The 18872-nt window shown below is 57.5% G+C and overlaps 1 protein-coding gene across 7 annotated transcripts in view; it reads right to left on the reverse strand.

The window, feature by feature from the left end:
• PTPRS (protein tyrosine phosphatase receptor type S) overlaps window positions 1-18872 on the reverse strand; it is a 103031-nt gene that overhangs the window by 14432 nt on the left and 69727 nt on the right. For 5 of the 7 annotated variants that reach the window (XM_082621820.1, XM_082621818.1, XM_082621819.1 and 2 more), the window contains exons 7-18: window positions 18559-18828; window positions 16488-17069; window positions 15301-15434; window positions 14911-15055; window positions 9180-9485; window positions 7615-7808; window positions 5248-5365; window positions 3018-3626; window positions 2468-2565; window positions 1600-1853; window positions 625-718; window positions 304-519 (exon numbers count right to left, since the gene is read on the reverse strand). In XM_082621820.1, the coding sequence (XP_082477946.1) occupies window positions 304-519; window positions 625-718; window positions 1600-1853; window positions 2468-2565; window positions 3018-3626; window positions 5248-5365; window positions 7615-7808; window positions 9180-9485; window positions 14911-15055; window positions 15301-15434; window positions 16488-17069; window positions 18559-18828 (3020 nt within the window). The remainder of the gene's footprint in view (window positions 1-303; window positions 520-624; window positions 719-1599; window positions 1854-2467; window positions 2566-3017; window positions 3627-5247; window positions 5366-7614; window positions 7809-9179; window positions 9486-14910; window positions 15056-15300; window positions 15435-16487; window positions 17070-18558; window positions 18829-18872) is intronic. The other 2 variants (XM_082621822.1, XM_082621821.1) reach the window with 1 other exon arrangement.

Raw genomic sequence — 18872 nt, forward strand, 5'->3', positions numbered from 1 at the left:
CTCTGTTTCAGCCACTCTGAAATCCCTTTTGCTCCTCTTGCACCCCAGACCTTTGCACATGCAAACTGTGGGATGCCCTTTCTTTACCGAACTCCTACATATCCATCAGAGCCTTAGTTCCAAAGTCCTTTCCTCTAACAAACCTTCCCTATGGGATACTCTCAACCTCAAACTGTTCCCTCTGCCCAACTCTGACCACAGTTAGGAGGATCTGTGTCTGGTTCTGAGGTCAGGGCCCTAGGGACTGGCCTGCCTCACTCAGGGGGTGTGGCTCGATATGGGCAGACACCATTTGGGACTTACAGGTTCGCTCTTCTGCAGCACAGCAAGCACAAAGAGAACATATCGGTGGCCAGGCTCCAAGCCCCTGTTGTCAAAGCCACCGTACTGCTTCTGGTCGCCGGGATGGAAGGTGGGTGGCAGCACTGAGAAGCGAGCCGCGATGTAGGGCCGGGGCACCTCCAGCTGGCGCGAGTGCCGCAGGCTGCGCCTCTGCAGCCGTGCGATATCCTGGATCAGCTGTGGGAACAGAGATGTGGGCTGCTCAGAACCTGGCTGGGAGCAACTGGGCTCACGAAAGCTGGGACATGTCTGGGCCCCACTGGTTGGGCCCCAGGCTCTTACCTCCTCCAGGTCCATTTCCTCTGGGCTGCCCAGCGGGGTCAGGAACTGGCCACCACGAGATTTACGCAGTGGCACCATCACAATGAAGTAGTTCCTATCAGGAGATGGAATCATGGGGGGTTGCCTACTAGCATGACCAAGGGATGCTATCTAGGGCTGAGCTGGGGAGCCGCCCCTCTCTGAATCTTCCCTTCTGCTCATACAATGGGCATATGGCCCCAGTCACATGGGACTATAGTTCCTGATTCAAACCTCCAGGCTTCTGATGATACTGTACCTTTTGCCTAGAAAGCCTACCCTGTGCAATTACAGTTGACCCTTCAACAACATGGGGGTTAAGGGGGCCAACCCCCTGCACAGTCAAAAATCCATATAAGTACAGTTGGTCCTCTGTATCCATGGTCCTCTATCTATCTGTGGATTCAACCAGCCGTGGATTGTGTAATACTGTGGTCTGTACTTCTTGAAAGAAATATGCATACAAATGGACCCATGTAATTCAAACCTGTGCTGTTCAAGGGTCAACTGTATATTTCTCAAACTCCTATACATCCTTCAAAACCCCAGCTTCCATGCCCACAGTCTTGTAATTCTCGATTTTTCCCTGTTTCCCAGAGTCCTCCTCTCCTTACTGGGGACTCAGCCCTGGTGCCTCTCACTGCCACACCATAGGACTGAGAGTGTCTGTGTCCAGCTCTGTCTCCCCACCAGTCTAGGAACCTAGAACCAGTAGAAGGTCAGGCATATGGGGGCGTCAGGGAATGCTCAAGGAGCAGACACGAGGCCATATTTAGCGACAACATCTACGAGAAGCACTGGACCTTCAGGGGAACCACACGGGGTTGGGCTGATGCAATCTCTGTTTTACAGACAGGTGAGGAAACTGAGGCACAGAGAGATCAAGTGGCTGGCCCCAGTCACAGAGCTGGCTGGTGAAGGGGTGCAAGATCCCTGAGGGGGGCGAGTTGAGCTTACTGGACAGGCACAGGGCTCTGGCCGTCGGGCAGATACACCACGATGTAGCCATCGGAGTCAGGCTTGGGGGTCACGCTGGGCTTAGAGCTGAGCAGGTTGAAGGCAGTCCAGGCAGTGACCGTCTGCTGGAGGCCACCCAGGCTGCTGCCGCGGTTGGTCAGCACGAAGTTGTAAAAGGTGTTGGGCTTGAGGTGCGTGATGAGCTTCTTGGTGGTGCGGCCGTCCACGTCCAGCGTGAGCCCATTGTACTGGATCTGTGGGACGGGCCAGCTCAGCAGGGCTCTGGGTTGAGCCCCTGGTCCTGACCGAGCCTGGACCCCAGACTTAGCCCTGACCCTGCCAACTGTGACCCCAGACTGAGCCTCAATCCCAGCTGAGCCCCAATTCTAACAGAGCCTTGATCCCAGACTAAGTGTTGACCCCAAACTCAGCCCCAACCCCAGACTGAGCCCCAAACCCAGGCTGAGCTTCAATCGCTGCCAAGTCCTGGCTCTAAGTCCCAGTCCTTAAACAGCCCTAATTCCAGACTGAGGCTCGAGCCTAGACTGAGACACTGAGCCTGAATCCTAGCTGAGCCCCGATCCCAGGCTAAGCCCCAGCTTTGACTGAGCACTAATCCCCTACTGAGCCCCAAACCCAGACTGAACTTCAACCCTTGGGACTGATCCCAGGCTAGGCCCCAATTCTGACTGAGCCTTGATCCCAGACTAATAAGTCTTGACACCAAACTAAGCCCTAACCCCAGACTGAGCCTCGAGCCTACCCGGCAGCGAGTCCAGCTGACCCCCAACCCTGGACCCAGCCTCAACTCCAGACCAGGCCTCAACCCCGGCCGAGCTCCACCCCCTGACTCATCGGGAGGCTGCACCTTGTAGGGCGTGGGTGAGTGGTAGTTGTCGGGGAACTCCCAGCTGAGCAGGACCGCCGTCTTCATGATCATCTTCACCTTGAAGTTCTTGGGCGAGACTGTGCCACGCAGCAGCAGGCGGGAAAGAGCAAAGGAGAGGTCCCGTGAGTGCTGGGGGGCGGGGGGAGCGGGGGGGACGGGGTTGTATGGGGGGCAACCCAGGCGCTCCCTGTTGTCCGCTGTGCCCGTGGCCTTACTGCCTGGCCCTGGCCCGGCCCTGCCTGTTCCAAGTCCCTGCCACGGGAGACGGCGCAGCTGGAGAGAAAAGGCGGAGGTGGAGGGGGGTTGGGGGGGACGGGGTGGGCTGGGGGCGGTGAAGGGGGGCGGCGGTGCCACCTAGGTGTGTCCCACCTTTGCCAACGCCGGAGCCTCGGGGTCTGGACTGGCCTTGAGCATCCACGAGGAAGCAGAAAAGTGACCACTTACCTGGGCGGGGGAGAGGGAGGGGGCTGGGGTGGGGGTGGGCGCGAGGCCCGGTCCGGCTCTGGTGCGGGGATCACCGCGCGCCTACCTTGGTCCCGCAGGAACGTCCGGTAGCGGACGGGGGGGCTGTAAGGGCCGGGGCCGCGGCGCGTGTGGGCCCGCACTTGGAGGTCATAGGCCGTGTCGGGCTTGAGGCCCTGCAGCGTGAGCACGTTCTCGGCGCCCGGCTCGGCCGCCGCGGGCAGCTCGGTCTCTCGGGCGGGGCCCAGGGCGCCGGCCTCCCGCACGGCCACCGTATACTTGACAATGGCCCCGTTGCGCTCGGCGGGCACTGGTGGCAGCCAGCGGAGCAGGACTGTGCCGGCGGAGGCGTTGCCGGCCGCCTCGAGGATCTGTGGGTGGCCGTGGGGCGTGTCCTCGGGGATGCTCAGGACCTCGGCCACCTCCTCGCCCAGGCCGCCTCGGCTCCGGGCCGCCAGCCGGAACACGTACGTGGCGCCCTTGTGCACGCCCGACGCAGTGTAGTGGTCCTCGGTGGGCGGGAACTCCAGTGTGGCCAGGGGCGACGAGTCCTTGCGGCCGAACTGCAGGCGATAGCCCAGCACCTGGTCCTCGGCGGTGCCGGCTGGGGGCTCCCAGCGTGCCAGCAGGCTGCCCTCGGGGGTCTGCTGCACCGACAGGGTGGGGCGGCCCAGCACTGTTGGGGTGGGGAGGATACAGGGCCGGGGTCAGCCTGGGAGCACAGGGGGAGATAACCATTTTTTTTGGCCACACCGTGCAGCTTGTGGGATCTTAGTTCCCTGACCAGGGATTGAACCCAGGCCCTCCGCAGTGAAAGCGTGGAGTCCTAACCACTGGACCGCCAGGGAATTCCCAAGGGGTTGCCATTTTTTAAAAGCGGTCTTGGGAAGGCTTCGCTCAGAAGCAAAGACTTGAAGGAGGTGGGGGAGGGAGCCGCGGGGAGGTCTTGGGGGAACAGTGATTCAGGCAGAGGGAACAGCCAGTGCAAAGGCCCTGAGGTGAGACTGTGCTGCGTGAGTGCAAGGAACAGCAAGGAAGCAGGGGACTCAGAGGACCTGATAAACGAAAACATCAACAGATGTCACAGCAGGCCCGCATCTATGTTTCTCCTTCTTCTGTTAGTAAGTCACTCAGCTCTTGCCTCATTTATTCACCCCTTGCCTCCTGCCGGCACCTGATTAATATCCATGGAATGTAGGAGTGTCCAAAACCCTGTCCCTGCCCCCATGGTTCTCACAGTCTGGGTAGTGATCAATGTGTCAAGGCCCTGAGAAGCCCTGCAGTGCTGAAGCTCTATACATGAACAGGCTTCTCCACTGCAGGACTTATCAGGACTTTTAATGGATGGTGGTGTGAACAGTCACAGTGTATGCAGCAGGTTCTGCTTAGCAAGCATGGCTCTAATGTAACGTCCCTGAGAGAGGACAGCAGATCACAGGAAGCTTCCTGGAAGAGGTGACATGGGCGCTAGAGGACACAGAGACTAGGCAGACGAAGGGAATGGTAGGGGCATGGGCTGGCAGCAGTGTGGAGGGGTGCTGTGTCCAGCTGGGAGGCCTTGAACATCAGGCTCTGTGGTCAGCAGTGAGGCATGGAGAGTGCAGGAAGTGGGGTGGAGGCCATGGGGGCCTTTGTTCCTCTAACACACCAAGCTTGTTCCCTCCTCTGAGCCTTTGCCCAGGCTGTGCTCTCTGCCTGGAATACCCTCTCCCCTTACATTTTCATGGCTCTCTCTCTCTCCTCACTCAGCTATGTTTGGCTGGTGAAAAAACAACCTCTTGGGACTGATGGGAGGGGCCTGAGGGGGAAACTGAGGCAGGGCTGCCAGGAGAGGAGGCTTCAGGGTGCAGCGGGGGAGACGGGCACACCACCCTGAAAGTGACAACCCGCCTGGGGTGATCAGAGCTGGGATGGGGGAGGCACGGGGTGCTGGGGGCAGGAGGGGTGCAGCCTGACCAAGACTGTGGCATGGGGGGTGAGTGGGAAAGGCTTCCTTAGGAAGTGCTGACTAACCAAAGACCCAAAGAATGCAGAGGAGACGGCCAGCCCGGAGAAGGGTATCCAGGCAGGGGGAACAGGAGGCAGAGGGTGAGGAGTTAAGAGCTGGCTGTTAAAGGTTTCCATCTGGCTAGAGCTGAGCGGGGCTGGACCACACTGGGTCTTAACATGCTCTGGAGCAGCCCCACACCTTTGCTCTCCCTGTTCCTCCTGCTTGGTGCATCCTCCCCCCACCAACAGGGGCTCAAGAACTCTGCAGGGATGCTCTGAGGGCAAAGGGGCCATAGAGGGTCTCGCACCTGCTCCCTTGGTCACTACCACCTTGGGTTTACTGCGAGCGCCATCGCCTTTCATGGTGTAGGCGGCTACCGTGATGGAATAGGCGGTCTCAGGCTGCAGGTTTGTGATGATCATCTCCTGCGGGTGGGGGCAGGGGTGGGGAATCAGTGACACAACCAGGGCTGCCCACCCTCCTCCCCATGCTTGGGACAAGCAAGGCAGACACGGGGCCCAATCTGCGGGCAGAGACGTGCACCCGAGCTCATGCACAGACCCCGACACGTAGCACGTCCATGCTGACATGGGCACACGTGGTATGACATCTGTCATGGACCGCCTGGATCAGTGCAGTCCCCACCCCTCTGGTCCCCAGCTACCACTCTTGCCCCACCCCCGTTCTGTCCTCCCTGCAGTGAGTCAGGTCTCCAGGGCTCTGGTTTCCCCGGGGACAAAAGCCCAAGTCCTTCGTACCACCGGAAGTCCTCTGCCGCGCACGAGGCCCTGCACGACCTGCCCCGTCCCCTCCCTGCCCTCACCTCCTCCCTCGCTCACTCTGCTCCAGCCACACGGGGCTGCCTTTCTATCCCTCCTCCAACCAGATATGGTCCTGCCCCAGGGCCTTTGCACTGGCTGTGTCCCCCCCACCCGACCTCTGTCTCCACTACATCCATTGTTGTGCCGGAGATTCCTTATACCAGCTCTTGAAAGCCAACAGTCGAATTTTCAGAAAATTTGCAAGCCACTTATTAAACAGCCGTTATTATAAATGAAATTATATAAACGTACGATCAAATAAATAGTAAAAACAAAGGTAATTACTCAAAACCCACCCCTCCGTCATTATTTTACCGCGTTTACTATTATCTGTGAACTCGAGATTATTCTATTCTCTTCTATCTGTGCGATACAAATACTACACAATGACGAGCTACCACAAATCTGGTAGGTAGCTTGAAATCGACATGGTGGGAGTATTTACACCATGGAAAAGGGCAAATGCTACCAGTCAGGATTGCACCCACCCAACAGCTGGCTGTTCAATCATTTACACCACTATCTGTGCCCCGTCCCCACCAGAGCTGTAACTAGACACGTATTTGTGCCTTGTTCCAAGTAACATCCGTCTCCCCTGAACCGTGACCCCAGGAAAGCGGGCTCAGGTGTGTCTTGGTCACCGCCGCATCCACGGCACCTCGCTCAGGATCAGCAGGTGCTCAGTAAATCACTGCTCATTCAGTGAAAGAGCACCCTGACCCTCACACACTCACACGCGTGTCCATGTCTCCCATACATGCACACCCACAAACACGTCCGGCATGCCCGGGAGCTCCGGGGTGGCCCCAGGTCAGGAGCATAGGAGGGGGGACAGGATGCACAAACAGAGGGTCTCCTGCCCCTGAGCCTCACATTCAGTCCTTCCCAGGGTCTTAGTGGGTTGGAGGGTCTGAGCCGGAGCCATGTGGGAACCTCCCCCAAGACTGGGGTGGGGCGGGGGAGAAGCAGAGCTACTGGAGTGGGTGGGGCCGTGTCAATTTAACATCGGGCTTGGGGCTGTCAGAAGAGCCTGTGGTCCCTATCTTAGGAGCAGAAAGACAGCCCAGAGAGATGCAGCGACTTGCCCAGAGCCACACAGCAATCCTGACTCTGGTTCAGGGCCTCCTGCAGGCCTCCTTTCCCACCTGGGGCCCACTGACCCCTCTCATCACGTCAGGGCCAGAATGAAGGGGACACTTTGGCCTAAGAGAGAAACTTCGAGGTCAGGAAGGGCTGAGTCAGGTGACAAAAGGGTCAGGCTAGGCTGGAAAGTGACTCAGTTTGGATCTGCCAGGCCTGGGTGCAACAGGGGAAGCTGTGGGCTGGAGGGGGGGTGGTTAACGCTGTGAACAGCTAGAGCAAAGGTGTGGTGGAGAAGACCCAGGCCGGGAGCTAGGCTGGAGGAGGGAAGTGGGGAGGCAGGAGGCCAGCGGAGTTCAGGGGCCATTCAGCTAAGAATGGATACCTCCGTGGTCCCCAGCAGAAAAGCCCACGTGCCTGATGCAAAACCGAGGCTGCCAGCTAGCTCCAAGAGGTAACTAGGTGTGCATCGGGGGCCCAGGGGAGGAGACCCTTTTACAAGGGGCGTGCGGGGGATGGGGTCACAGCACTGCACGGCCCGCCCGCGGGAAGAGCACTGGCAGCGGCTCGGGGTGGCAGGGGGACACTACTTACATATTCGGCCGTGTCGTCCGTCTCCCACTGAGCGCGGGAGGAGGCGGCAGGGGAGAGAGGAGGAGGTGAGCGGAGTAGCCAGAGAGAGAGAAACAGAGAAGCAGCGAGAGGGCGGGAGCGCAGGGGGCCCGGGGCCCCACCCCCACCCCCACCAGGCCCCGCCCAGGAGCCCCGCCCACCTGGGCATCAGCCAGCATGATGTCCTTGATGCGCGGCGGCCCTCGGGCCTCAGCGCCCTCCATGCGCACGTAGTGGACCTGGTAGCCGCGGATCTGGCCGTGCTGCCGGCCGGGCGCGGGTGAGCGCCACAGCACGCGAATAGCCGTGGCGTTGAGCGCCTCCGCCTCCACCTTCCGCGGCGGCGCGCTGGGCACTGGCAGGTGGGGGGGGAGGGGAGGGGCGGGCGGGGCCGTTACTGGGGTGCCCAGCCCTGCCCCGGGCAGCGCCACTGACCGATGCCAAGGTGCCGAGTGACTGCCAGTTATAACCCGGCGCTCTGAGCGCTCACCGCTGGCCCGGAGGGAATACTTCCTTCACGCTTCCCACAGCCCGGGGAGGGGGCTCTGACGGTGCACCCCATTTACAGACGGGCAACTGAGGTCCCCCCAGAGCCTAGGTCACCTGCCCAGGGCCACAAGACATGAGTGGGCCGTGCATGCCCCACTCTAAGAGGTTTACCCACACTGCTTCCAACCTCAGAGCATCCCTTCTAGATAGGGGTCTTTATGCTCCCTTTACAGATGGGGAAATCAAGGCACAGAGAGTTGATCCCAGGACCACAGGGTTATCAAGAGGCAAAGCTGGGATGGGAACCCGGGCAGTCCAGCTGCACGCTCCTACACATTCCAGGGTGCAGCCAGCGCACTCCGCACTGGAGCATTTTTTCAGCCAGCCCCCAAGCTGAGAGCCCTCGCCACCCACCCCACCCCCACCCCAAGGCCTGGCGTGAAGAACCGCTTCATTTCTTCCCCATGGTTAGGACAAAATGTTGGGGCTGCCAACCGAAACTTCCAGGCCAATGGCTCAGAAAACAGCTGGTCCAGGTTTCCTGCAATTTTATTGGGGAAGCTGCCTGCTTCATTTTGCCCCATGCCCTCAGCTTCTACTGTGTGACTAGCGTCTTAGAACTTTCTAGCTCAGCTACGGTGGGAATATTTGCAACACAGAAATCGGCCAGTGCTACAAATCAGTCTCTATGCCCCAGAGAGCTGGCGGTTAACCACCATCAGCACGCAATCTACCTACTTTCTAGGTAGGATAGCTCAGACCCAAGTAGCTCCAAATCTCAGGTTATCCCTAGAGTCTAAAGAACCAGGTTCCTGGGGTGAGGGACCATAATTTTTGTTGCAAGTGCTGCTTGCTGTTTCCTACACTCCATTTCCATGGCTTCCACCACCGGACCAAAATACAGGGCTCCCTGCTTAACGTTCCAGGCCCAAGGCTCAAAGAGAAAATGTAGCCCGGAAGATCCAGAACAGAGAATTCCAAGATCAAGGAGCCCGGGTTGGCTTGGGGAGGCTGATGGCCACTTGTCTCCTTCTGATTATGGCTTCTATGGTTGGCTAAAAAGTTCATTCGTTTTTTTCCATAAAATCTTACTGAAAAACCCCGAAAGAACTTTTTGGCCAACCCAATACCTTCTGACCACCAGCCAGCCCAGTTTTCCAGGGACAGAAGGCTCCAAGGCAGGGGCCGGGCTGGGGCCTGGGGGTCCCGGGGGTCCCAGGCCGGGGCCGGTGCTTACCGTCCTCGTCGGTGCGGATGACCACGGGCGAGCTCTCGGGCCCTGGTCCCACCTCTGTGTGAGCGATGGCCGTGATGCGGTACTCCGTCCACTTGTCCAAGGCCTCCAGCAGGATCTGGGTGGTGGTCGGGGGGATGCCGTTCACCTCCTTGGGTTGCGGGTCCTCTGAGCCCAGCGGTCGGTAGCGGACGCTATAGCTCACCAGGGCCCCGTTGTGCGTGTCCGGCGGCGGCGGGCGCCAACTTACCAAAATGGCCGTGGAGCGCGTGCTGACACATTTAACGTCTTGAGGGGGGGCTGACGGTTCTATTGGAGGGGGGGAGAACGTGGGGGTGGGGAAGGGAGGCGGGATGGGCAGGGAGGGGGTGGGGAAACAAAAGATGGGAAAGAGAAAATAAAAAAGAAGATGATAACAAACAAAACAGAACCAAACCAAAGAGAAGTCGAACCCAAAAGAAGCGGGTGTCAACCAAAGGTGAGATGGGCGGGCGGGTGGGTGGGTGGGTGGGCGGGCGGGGATGGGGGCAGAGAGGGCTGGCCAAGAACGCTGCACTCACCACATGGGGCTGCACTTGGCACACAGTAGTTCTTAGGGAGAGGGTAGCCACAGTCCCCAAGGAGCATATGCACGTATGCTGTGCACCGTGCCAAGCGGAACAGCAGTAAAAGCCCCATTTACTGGGCACCTACTATGTGCCAGGCACCATGCCAAGTGGCACAGCAGTAAAAGCCCCACTTACTGGCACCTACTATGTGCCAGGCATGGTGATAAATGAAATAGCAATAAAAGTCCCCTATACTGGGCACCTACTATGTACCAGGCACCACGCCAAGTGGAACAGCAGTAAAAGCCCCATTCACTGGGCACCTATTATGTGCCAGGCACGGTGCCAAAACAACAGTAAATGTACTTATTTATTGAGCACCTACTGTGTGCCAGGTATAGCACCAGGAATACAATGACAATAAATGTACTTATCTATTGAACACCTACTGTGTGCTAGGCACTGTGCCAGAAGAATAGCAATAAAAGCCTCATTTATTGGGCACCTACTATGTGCCAGGCACCGTGCCAAGGGCTTCACAGAATAACAGTAAGTGTACTTATTTAGTGAACACCTACTGTGCACCAGGCACAGCACAGGAGCAGAATGACAGTAAATGTACTTATTTATAGAACATCTACTGTGTGCTAGGCACTGTGCCACAGGAATAGCAAAAGCTCCATTTACTGGGCACCTACTATGTGCCAGCCACTATGCCAAATGCAAAAGCAATAAAAGCTCCATTAATTCAGTAACTACTATGTGCCAGGCACGGTGCCAAGGGCTGCACAGAATGGCAGGTGAAAAATCTACTTATTGAACCCTACTATGTGCCAAGCGCCATGCCAAGGGCTTCACAGAATAACAGTGAAATATTTATTGCACACCTACTGTGTGCCAAGCACTGCGCCAGAAGAATAGCAAAAGCTCCATTTACTGGGCACCTACTATGTGCCAGGCACAGCACCAGGGATGGAATAACTGTAAGCACTAATTTACTGAATACCTACTGTGTATCCGGGGAATAGCAGTAAAAGCTCCATTTACTGGGCACCTACTATGTGCTAGGCGTGTCTCTAAAAGCTTCATAGGTTAACAGTAAGAGCATCTGTTTACTGAACACCTGTACTGCCAGGGACCCAGAGGGCAACCCTGTGGTTACTTCTTGGCCTCACTTGCAAAGAAAACAATGTCTGAGTCTTGAGCACCTACTGTGTGCCAGTTAGCATGCCAAGGGCTATACAGAGTAATAATAAAAGCCCTTGTGTATTGGACACCTACTGTGATGGCACTGGGTCAGGGCATTACAGATAACACAGCCCACAGTTAGCACCTACTGTGTGCCAAAGTTTTAGTAACTCATAGTTCTTCTGTTTTGAGCCCCTACTGTTCACCTGATGCCAACCTAAGCCCACTGCAGATCAATAGCACGTCTCATTTATTGAACACCTACTATGGGCTGGTCACTGCAACAGCCCTCTGAAGATAAAAGTAGCCGTTGCCATTTATGCGGCACCTACTGCATGCCAGGCACTGTGCTAAGGTCTTTACTGAAACAGAAAAACAGTTCCCACATATTAGGTACCTACAACATGCTAGGTACTATACTAAGGACTATGTAGAACATTAGTTCTCATTTCTTAACAGGGCCTACTGTGTGTCAGGCCCTGTTATTTCTGGATAACAGTAATAGTCCCTACGTTTTAAGCGTCTGCTATGTGTCAAGCACCTTATATAAAAATAGTAATAGTTCTTACTTATTGAGCACCTACTATTTACACACACAGTTCCAAGAACCTTGCAGACAACAGTTTCATGTTTGGAGCAAAAACGAAACCATGCTAGGCCCTTCCAGACTGACAGTGGCTCCCATCTGAGCACCGACTATGTGCTTAGCACCAGGCCAACCTCTTTAAAGTGCCACTTATTGAGCACTTACTGGATGCCAGGCACTGTGCCAAGGGTTTTGCAGAGCAATCATCGTAGCCCCCATGTTTCGGGGACCTACTGTGTACCTGGCACCAGGTTGACCTTGTTACAAGCTACTAATAGCTTCCATTCATGGACTGCCAACTCTGTGCCCAGCACCCTGCCGATCCATATTTAGACTGAAAATGGCAGCTGCCATTTATGGAGCACCTACTGTGTGCCAGGCAGCATGCTAAGGACTTTGTTAGATAACAGTGATACTCCCCATATATTAAGCATGAACTGTGTGTGTTAAGGGCTTTATGGAATATCAGTAATAGTCTCCATGTGCCGAGCACCTACTATGGGCCAGGCCCTGTATTAAGAGCATTACTGATGATAATCCTCATGTTCTATACATCTGCTGCACGCCCAGCAGCCTAGGCCCTCTGCAGACTCAAAATACGGTCCACTGATTGTGCCTCATTTAATTCTCATGACCCTCTTACGTGGCTGGAACTAGCACCCCTCCACCCCGCCTCCACGTCCCAGGTGGGGAAATGGGTTTCAAAGCCCACCTGGTTTGCCTGGCATTCTTTTATCATTGGTTGTATAGCTACTGGGTGCCAGGTCCCACCCGTTCTGGGTGCTCACCTCCCATTTTACAGGTGAGGAAACTGAGGCCCAGAAAAGGCAAGTGGCCTGCCCAAGGGCATATGGCACGAGCCAGGCCTTGAAGCCAGGCTCAGCTACTGTCCATGGGCTGTCTTGGTTGAGGCTGGGAATTCAGACCTCAGCCTGTGCCTTTATCAGCTCAGGCCAGCTGAGGATGGCTGGAGCCACACCCTCTCAAATGCCCATGACCCTAGAGCCCGCCTTGTCTGGAGGGAGGCTCAGAGGGGTCACTGGCCTTGCTTGAGGTCAAGGCATATAGAACCTTCACCATCATGCCAGCCGCACTTATTCACTGCATGGGTTTACAGACCACTTACTATGTGCACGTCCCATGCTAGGGTCTGGGACCCAGAGATGAATCAGAGGCCCCCATCCTCAAAGACATCAGGCTACCAGAGACCCCAGAGGCCACTCCAATGGCTTACTGCAACCAGAATGACTCTCTGGCCTCACTTAAATCGAAACACTGGGGTTCCCTCCTCTGGAAATAGACACTTGGGGGTCCCCTCCCCCATTTCTTGACCAGCCACCCCAACCAAAAGTGCCCGGGGGGAATCGAGCAGGAGTGGAAAAACCAACCGAGGAATGTGCCAGAAGGAATGGATTCGCTAAGAAAGGGGAAGGAAAAATAAAACCAAAACCATAATAAAAGAAGAAACAACGATGATGGTGATGATGATGAGAAAAAACATAATAAAAGAAAGAAAGACGCCTTCCAGAAAACTCCCAGTCTGGTTACCTACCTTCCACTCTTCAACTGCTAACTTAAAAGACTTTCTTACGAGGGAGGGAATGGCGGAGTGCTGAGCTACAAGGCCAGACCAAGCTCTGGGTGGGTCTCTGGCCGCGAGCGGCCGCGCAGCCCTGCTCCGGCCCCAGTGTGGGCACGCTGCAGTTCCGGGTTGGCGCCGATGAGGCAGGAAGGTGGGACGGTGTCTGGGGAGACCCATGGCTGAGTGGTCTGGCCTCCACCTACCCTTGAGTTCAGCCTATGAAGCCCGCACTCCCCGGGGGGTATACGCCTGGCCCTGCGTCTCGGCTGCCAGTTCTCTCGGGCCCCACCCGTCTTGGGGTGCGAAGTGGGGAGTCCCTTCTCCCCCACTCCCTGTCCTGGGCCGCCCCGGAGGTTTGGAGGTTCGCGTGGCTGGGCCAAAGCCGCTTTCTCGACGACCTTGGAGGCCGCCTCCTTCACAATCCGGCCCAACCTGCGTGACTTGTCGGGAGGGTGGGGGGCAGCGTGGATGCGCACACGGATGCGCGGTGTGGGAGGGGGAGGGGCGTGGTTCCGGATTCCACGTTCCTGGGCAGATGTGCCTCTCGGCAGCGGGGTGCAGAGTTTAGGGGACTGAATTTGGGCTCTGGACGGTCTGCACAGCCCAGAGCTGCTGGGGCACACGGGGCATAGGCTAGGGGGCACGCAGGGTGGGCCGTTTTTGTGAACCCGCTGGAGACCAGCGCGTACTCACCTTCGCGGCACCTGTGCCGGTCTCCCACGTGGCCGCCCAAGCCACAGGACACCCTCACTGATCGCCTCAAGCACAAACATTCCTGTGAGTTGCGGAGCGCTTGGCTCGGCCCCGGTGGGGCGGGGAGGAGGGGAGGGGGCCGGGGGTGACAGTGGGGTGCTGTGTCTCCAAGTCCCCTGATCCCAGCGGCTCAGACACCCCGGCCCAAGTTGCTGTCACTCTGGACTGACCCGTGACCCCCTGTGTGCGCACGCCCGGGGGCGGGGGAGGCGGGGGCTTGAAGGTTTGAACACTGAGGCAGCTTCCGGAACAAGGCCTGGGGTGGCTACCCCGTGACTGACTGAGCAGGGGGAGAGGAGAAGAAGAAAGGGCGGGGTCACGGCGGGGGCCAGACTGAGCACAGAAGAAGGAGCGGAGGGAGGAGGGGGAGGCAGGGAGGCGGCGGTCGGAGGGGCCTGCCTAGGCCCTGAGCTCAGAGCAGGCAGGGAGGGCACGGCGGGCGCCACGGTGTGGCCCAGAGCCAGCTGCAGTGTCCTGGCCAAAAGGTGACTTTCTGTGACAGGGAGGCCAGGCGGGCACAGCGAACAACTCCAGGAATTCGAGGGCCCTATGTTTTGGGGGTCCTGCGCTTCCCCCAGAACCTGGCATCAGCTCGGACTCCCACATGCCCCCGAGCCCCTGGCGATGGGGACCCAGTCCTGGGGCAAGAAGGGCCATCTGGGGAGGTAGGATCATCTCTGCATCCTCTGCTCTCTCGGAAGGATGGGGTGTGAGCTGTGACCCCTCCAAACACCTGTGAGATGGGCACAACGTGGCCATTCCACTAACCCCAAAACCAGAGGAGAAAGGCAGAGGAGAGAGGAGGTGCCATCAGCGAAACCGGCCACGGCTGTACCCCAGGGAGATGGAGAAATTGGAGCCTGTGGGGTCCACGGGTGAGCCCCTCACTGCACTGGTGGGGGAACCGAGGCGCAGCATGGACGCAAGCGCGTCCGAGGCGGAGGAGCGAGGCGGAGGAGCGAAGCGGGACGGGCGGAGGCGCCCCCCACCCTTGCGCAGGCCCCGCCCGGGTCAGTGCGCAGGCGCCGGCCAGGTCCCCACCCACGCAGGTCAGGACAGGGTCCGCGAGACACCTACTGGACTGCAGCGTGCGCTGCCGCACCACCGAGGTGAAGGCGCCCAGGCCTTGCGGGGAGCGCGCCGCCAGGCGGAAGGCATATTCGGTGTTGGGCTTGAGGTCGTCCACCACGAAGGCCGTGGCCGGGTCGAAGGTCCTCCCGACCTGGGGGCGAGGCGGGGAGAGAGACGGAGATGGAGAGGGACAGAGAGAAACCAGATAGATACAGACACAGACCTCACAGAGTGATGGAAATGGAGGAGAAAAGAGTGGTGGAAAAATTAGCAACGGACAGGGGCAAAGAGAAGGGGGGAAGAGAGACATTCCGGCACAGGCTCGGGGAGACAAGAGAGTCGCCCAGAGCGGGAGCCGGGGGGCGAGCGCCAGCCCGCCTCCCCCCGCCCACGCACCTCTCTGCCGTGGTCGCCTTCCCGGAAGAGGAGCTCATACTTGATGATGCTCTCCTGCCGCGGGGGGCTCCACGAGAGCCCGATGCTCGTCTCCGACTTGGCCTCGGCCCGGAAGTTCATGGGCTGGCCAGGCACTGCGGGGCAGGGGGCGAAGAGGACTGGCATTGGGGGGAGGCCTGGGAGGGATGGGCCCGCATAGGGTATCCAACCCGCCAGGTTCCCATTCTCCCAAAAAGGGCCCCGTGAAGCTCAGCACCACCCTAAAAGGAAGGGCTTGTTAGGCTCTGGATGCTTCTGGAGTGTTCTCCACTGTTCTTATTTCTCTTATTTTCCCAGGGACCCCCTACCGCCCCTCGTTGTCAGCTGCCCACCCCAATCCCCCCATCCTCTCTGCTGCCAGTGGGAAAACATTTAAAAAAATCCCCTTCTCAACGCACCCCAGCATCCTCCCCATTCCCCCAGTTAAACAGAAAACTGGTGGGGACCATAATTTGGAATGTGGATCTCCACCCTGTATCTGATTTACGGCAGCAGAGTTCCAAACCTCCTGTCCCTTTGCTTGGGCAGCTGCCTGACTCTTCCTGGATTTGAGGTTCCAAAGCCTGAGTCCATAAGAAAAAGCCCAGAAACCTGCAGAGAGCTGGGGCCCCACGCACCTAAATGCTCCACATCCCTACCCCACGTCCTTCACCCCAGCAGGTGAGAGACCAGCTCACAGACTTCGGGTTAACACACTATTATTTCAAAATGGGCGGCATGGATCCCCCCAGAGACAGCAGTGAACAGGGGTTCTCAAACTCAGAGATGGATGGGAGCCGGGGCAGTTAACAGAGAAGAGGGAGGCGAACGGAAACCACACCCCTTCTCTCAGATGCAGCCGGCGGCGGCATCTATCTGGATGCCATCGGATGACCGATTGTAGCCCTATGGGCTTGCCAAATCGGATTTTCCAAGGGTAGCCAGAAATCTGGGTTTTCTAGGACAACCTCCCGCTTTGCAACGCTGGCGTGAAAATACTTTAAAGCACCAGGCAGGCCAAATACACCACGTGGTGGCTTCCAGGTAAGATCGGCCAGCTGCATGCTGGGAGACGTATCACCGCATGGCTGCCTCCTTCCCTCTGGTGGGACAGCCCCGAAACCTGCTGCCCCCCCACCAAGAAGCTGTGCTTCCCGCGGGCATCTCACCTCCCTGCTGTGTCTTGACCTGGATGGGGTCCGAGAGGGGCCCATCGCCTACGGAGGTGAAGGCCAGCACGCGCACGGTGTATGTCTCGTCCTCCAGCAGGCTGCCCACGGTGGTCAGCAGGCTGTCGTCCACGTTGTGCTTCTGCCAGTTGCCCACGGGGTGCTCGGGCTCCATGGTGTAGTAGACCCGGTAGCCCCGGATCAGGCCGTTGGGTTCCACGGGTTCCTCCCACTGGATGATCATGGTGGTGGCGCTGAGCATGCGGGCCTGCACGTTTCGGGGTGCGCTGGCAGGGGCCTGCTCGCCGGTGCGGGTGACCACCGACTCGCTGGGCGGACCCTGGCCGATGGAGTTGACAGCCGACACCCAGATCTCATACTCCGAGTTGGGGCTCAGGCCGCCAATGCTGTAACGCGTTGTGGTGATGTCCTCTTTGATCTGGTAGGGCCCGTCCTGGCTCTTGGATTTATATTCAATGACGTAGTAGGACACGGGGTCTGGGTTGCCAGAGTCCCACGTGATGGTGATGCTGGTGGCTGTGTTCTCTGTCACCACAGGGGTCCCAGGGGCTTTGGGGAGAGCTGTGGGTGGGAGGCAAGTTCACACATCAGGCACGCTGGCTGCAGACCCCAAAGGCTGTGTGACTTTTAGTCACACAACTGCCCTCTCTGAGCCTTCATTTCCTTGGTGGCAACCATGGGCCTAACGACCCCTAGCCCACCATCTATAGCAGGTGTTGGCAAACTACAAACCAAGGGCTGGCACCTGGTTTTGTAAATAAAGTTTTATCAGCACACAGCTACGCGTATGTATCGCTGCTGGCTGCTTTTGTGCTATGATGGTAGAATTGAGTGGCTACAGCAGAGACTAGATGGCCCATAAAGCTGAAAATTTTTACTTAAAAAAAAAATTGGCTGTTTAAGAAAAATATTCACTTCTAAAGGAAACAGTGGTGGCCCCTGGGCTACAGCTCTTCTCTGTGCTTTACTCTGCTTCACTCTGCTCAGCCACAGGGCCCTTCTGTCTGTTCACACTTCACACTTGCTGTTCCCTGCCCCTGGAATGCTCAGATGGCCAGATGGCTTAAGGCCACCCTCACCACCCTGGCTAAAGGTGCCCTTGCCCAGTTCTTATCACTGCTTGACGGTACGTCATGACCAGGTTTGTATGTTGTCCCCACCAGCAGGGACTGAGGATGGTTTACAGTGTGTCCCCAGCACCCGGATAAAACTGTGACTTCTCTCCCACTTGTCCCAAGATCTCATATCACACAGGCCCCAGGAAGCATGCACCAGAAGACGTTCAATCCCTCAGCAAAATGACCAACACACCAGCTGATGCTGACACTTTCTATGGCCCTAGGGCAGGGCTTGGCAACCTTTACCTGCAGAGGGCCACACAGTAAATCTTTTCAGCTTTGCAGACCACGTGGCCTTTGCTGAGAATCACTCAGCTCTGTCACTGTAGCCCCAAAGCTGCCACAAGCCAGGTGTGAACAAATGGGCAGGTGTCAATAAAGCTTTATTTATAAAAACAAGTGGAGGGCCAGATCCAGCCCATGGGCTGTAGTCTGCTGGCCCCTGTTACAAAGCTAGAAAAATTATTTGGGGTCACCCTCCTCTGAATCTCGCCACAGACTTGAGACATCAGGAGAATCTGTAATCCCTCCCCACCCCACAATGCTCTATCTCTCTGAGTTTTGCACAACCTGTTTCCCTTTTCAACTTTTAGTCTTTCCCTGACCTAGCTTTCCCGGGAGTTGGAACCTTTATTCTGCGGGTCTGAGTGTTGCTACATAGTCCCCATCACTGCTCTAATCAGTCTGCATCATAGCTGCCGGGCTACGTGTCATCTCCCACTTTGGACTGTGAGCCCAATAGAGCAAGACTGGGTCTCGTTCCATGGGGCCAGGCTCAGAATAATTTGTCACCAGTAAGTGTTTGTTGACTGTCCTCTTCACAGCCAGGAATGACTGAATCCTGAAGAGTAACTCAGAGGTTTTCCACCCGTACCCCCCACCTACATATGAGGTCTGACCTGCCTCCCCCATGCCCCATGGCCCCTGCTTACATTTCACCGTGATCTGGGCCACGGCCTCGATGACACCCAGGCTGGACATGGCCACGCACGTGTAGTTGGCAGAGTCCTTGACGTCTGTGAGTTCCAGCACGTTCCGGCCCACGGGCATGTCATCCTCAGGCGTCAGGTCCTCAGCCCCCTGCATCCACTTGACGTATGGCATGGGCGAGCCCACGGCCACACAGGTGATGTTCACGTTGCCACCTGGCATGATCTCGTGGCTCGTGGGCAAGATGGAGAACCGTGGAGCCACGCGGCGGACTGGGGAATGGGGTGGGTGGGAGATGTAGGGGTGGGGGAGGGGA

Source organism: Mesoplodon mirus (assembly GCF_964341445.2).
Source record: "Mesoplodon mirus genome assembly, chromosome: 5".
NCBI classification, from domain to species: domain Eukaryota; kingdom Metazoa; phylum Chordata; class Mammalia; order Artiodactyla; family Ziphiidae; genus Mesoplodon; species Mesoplodon mirus.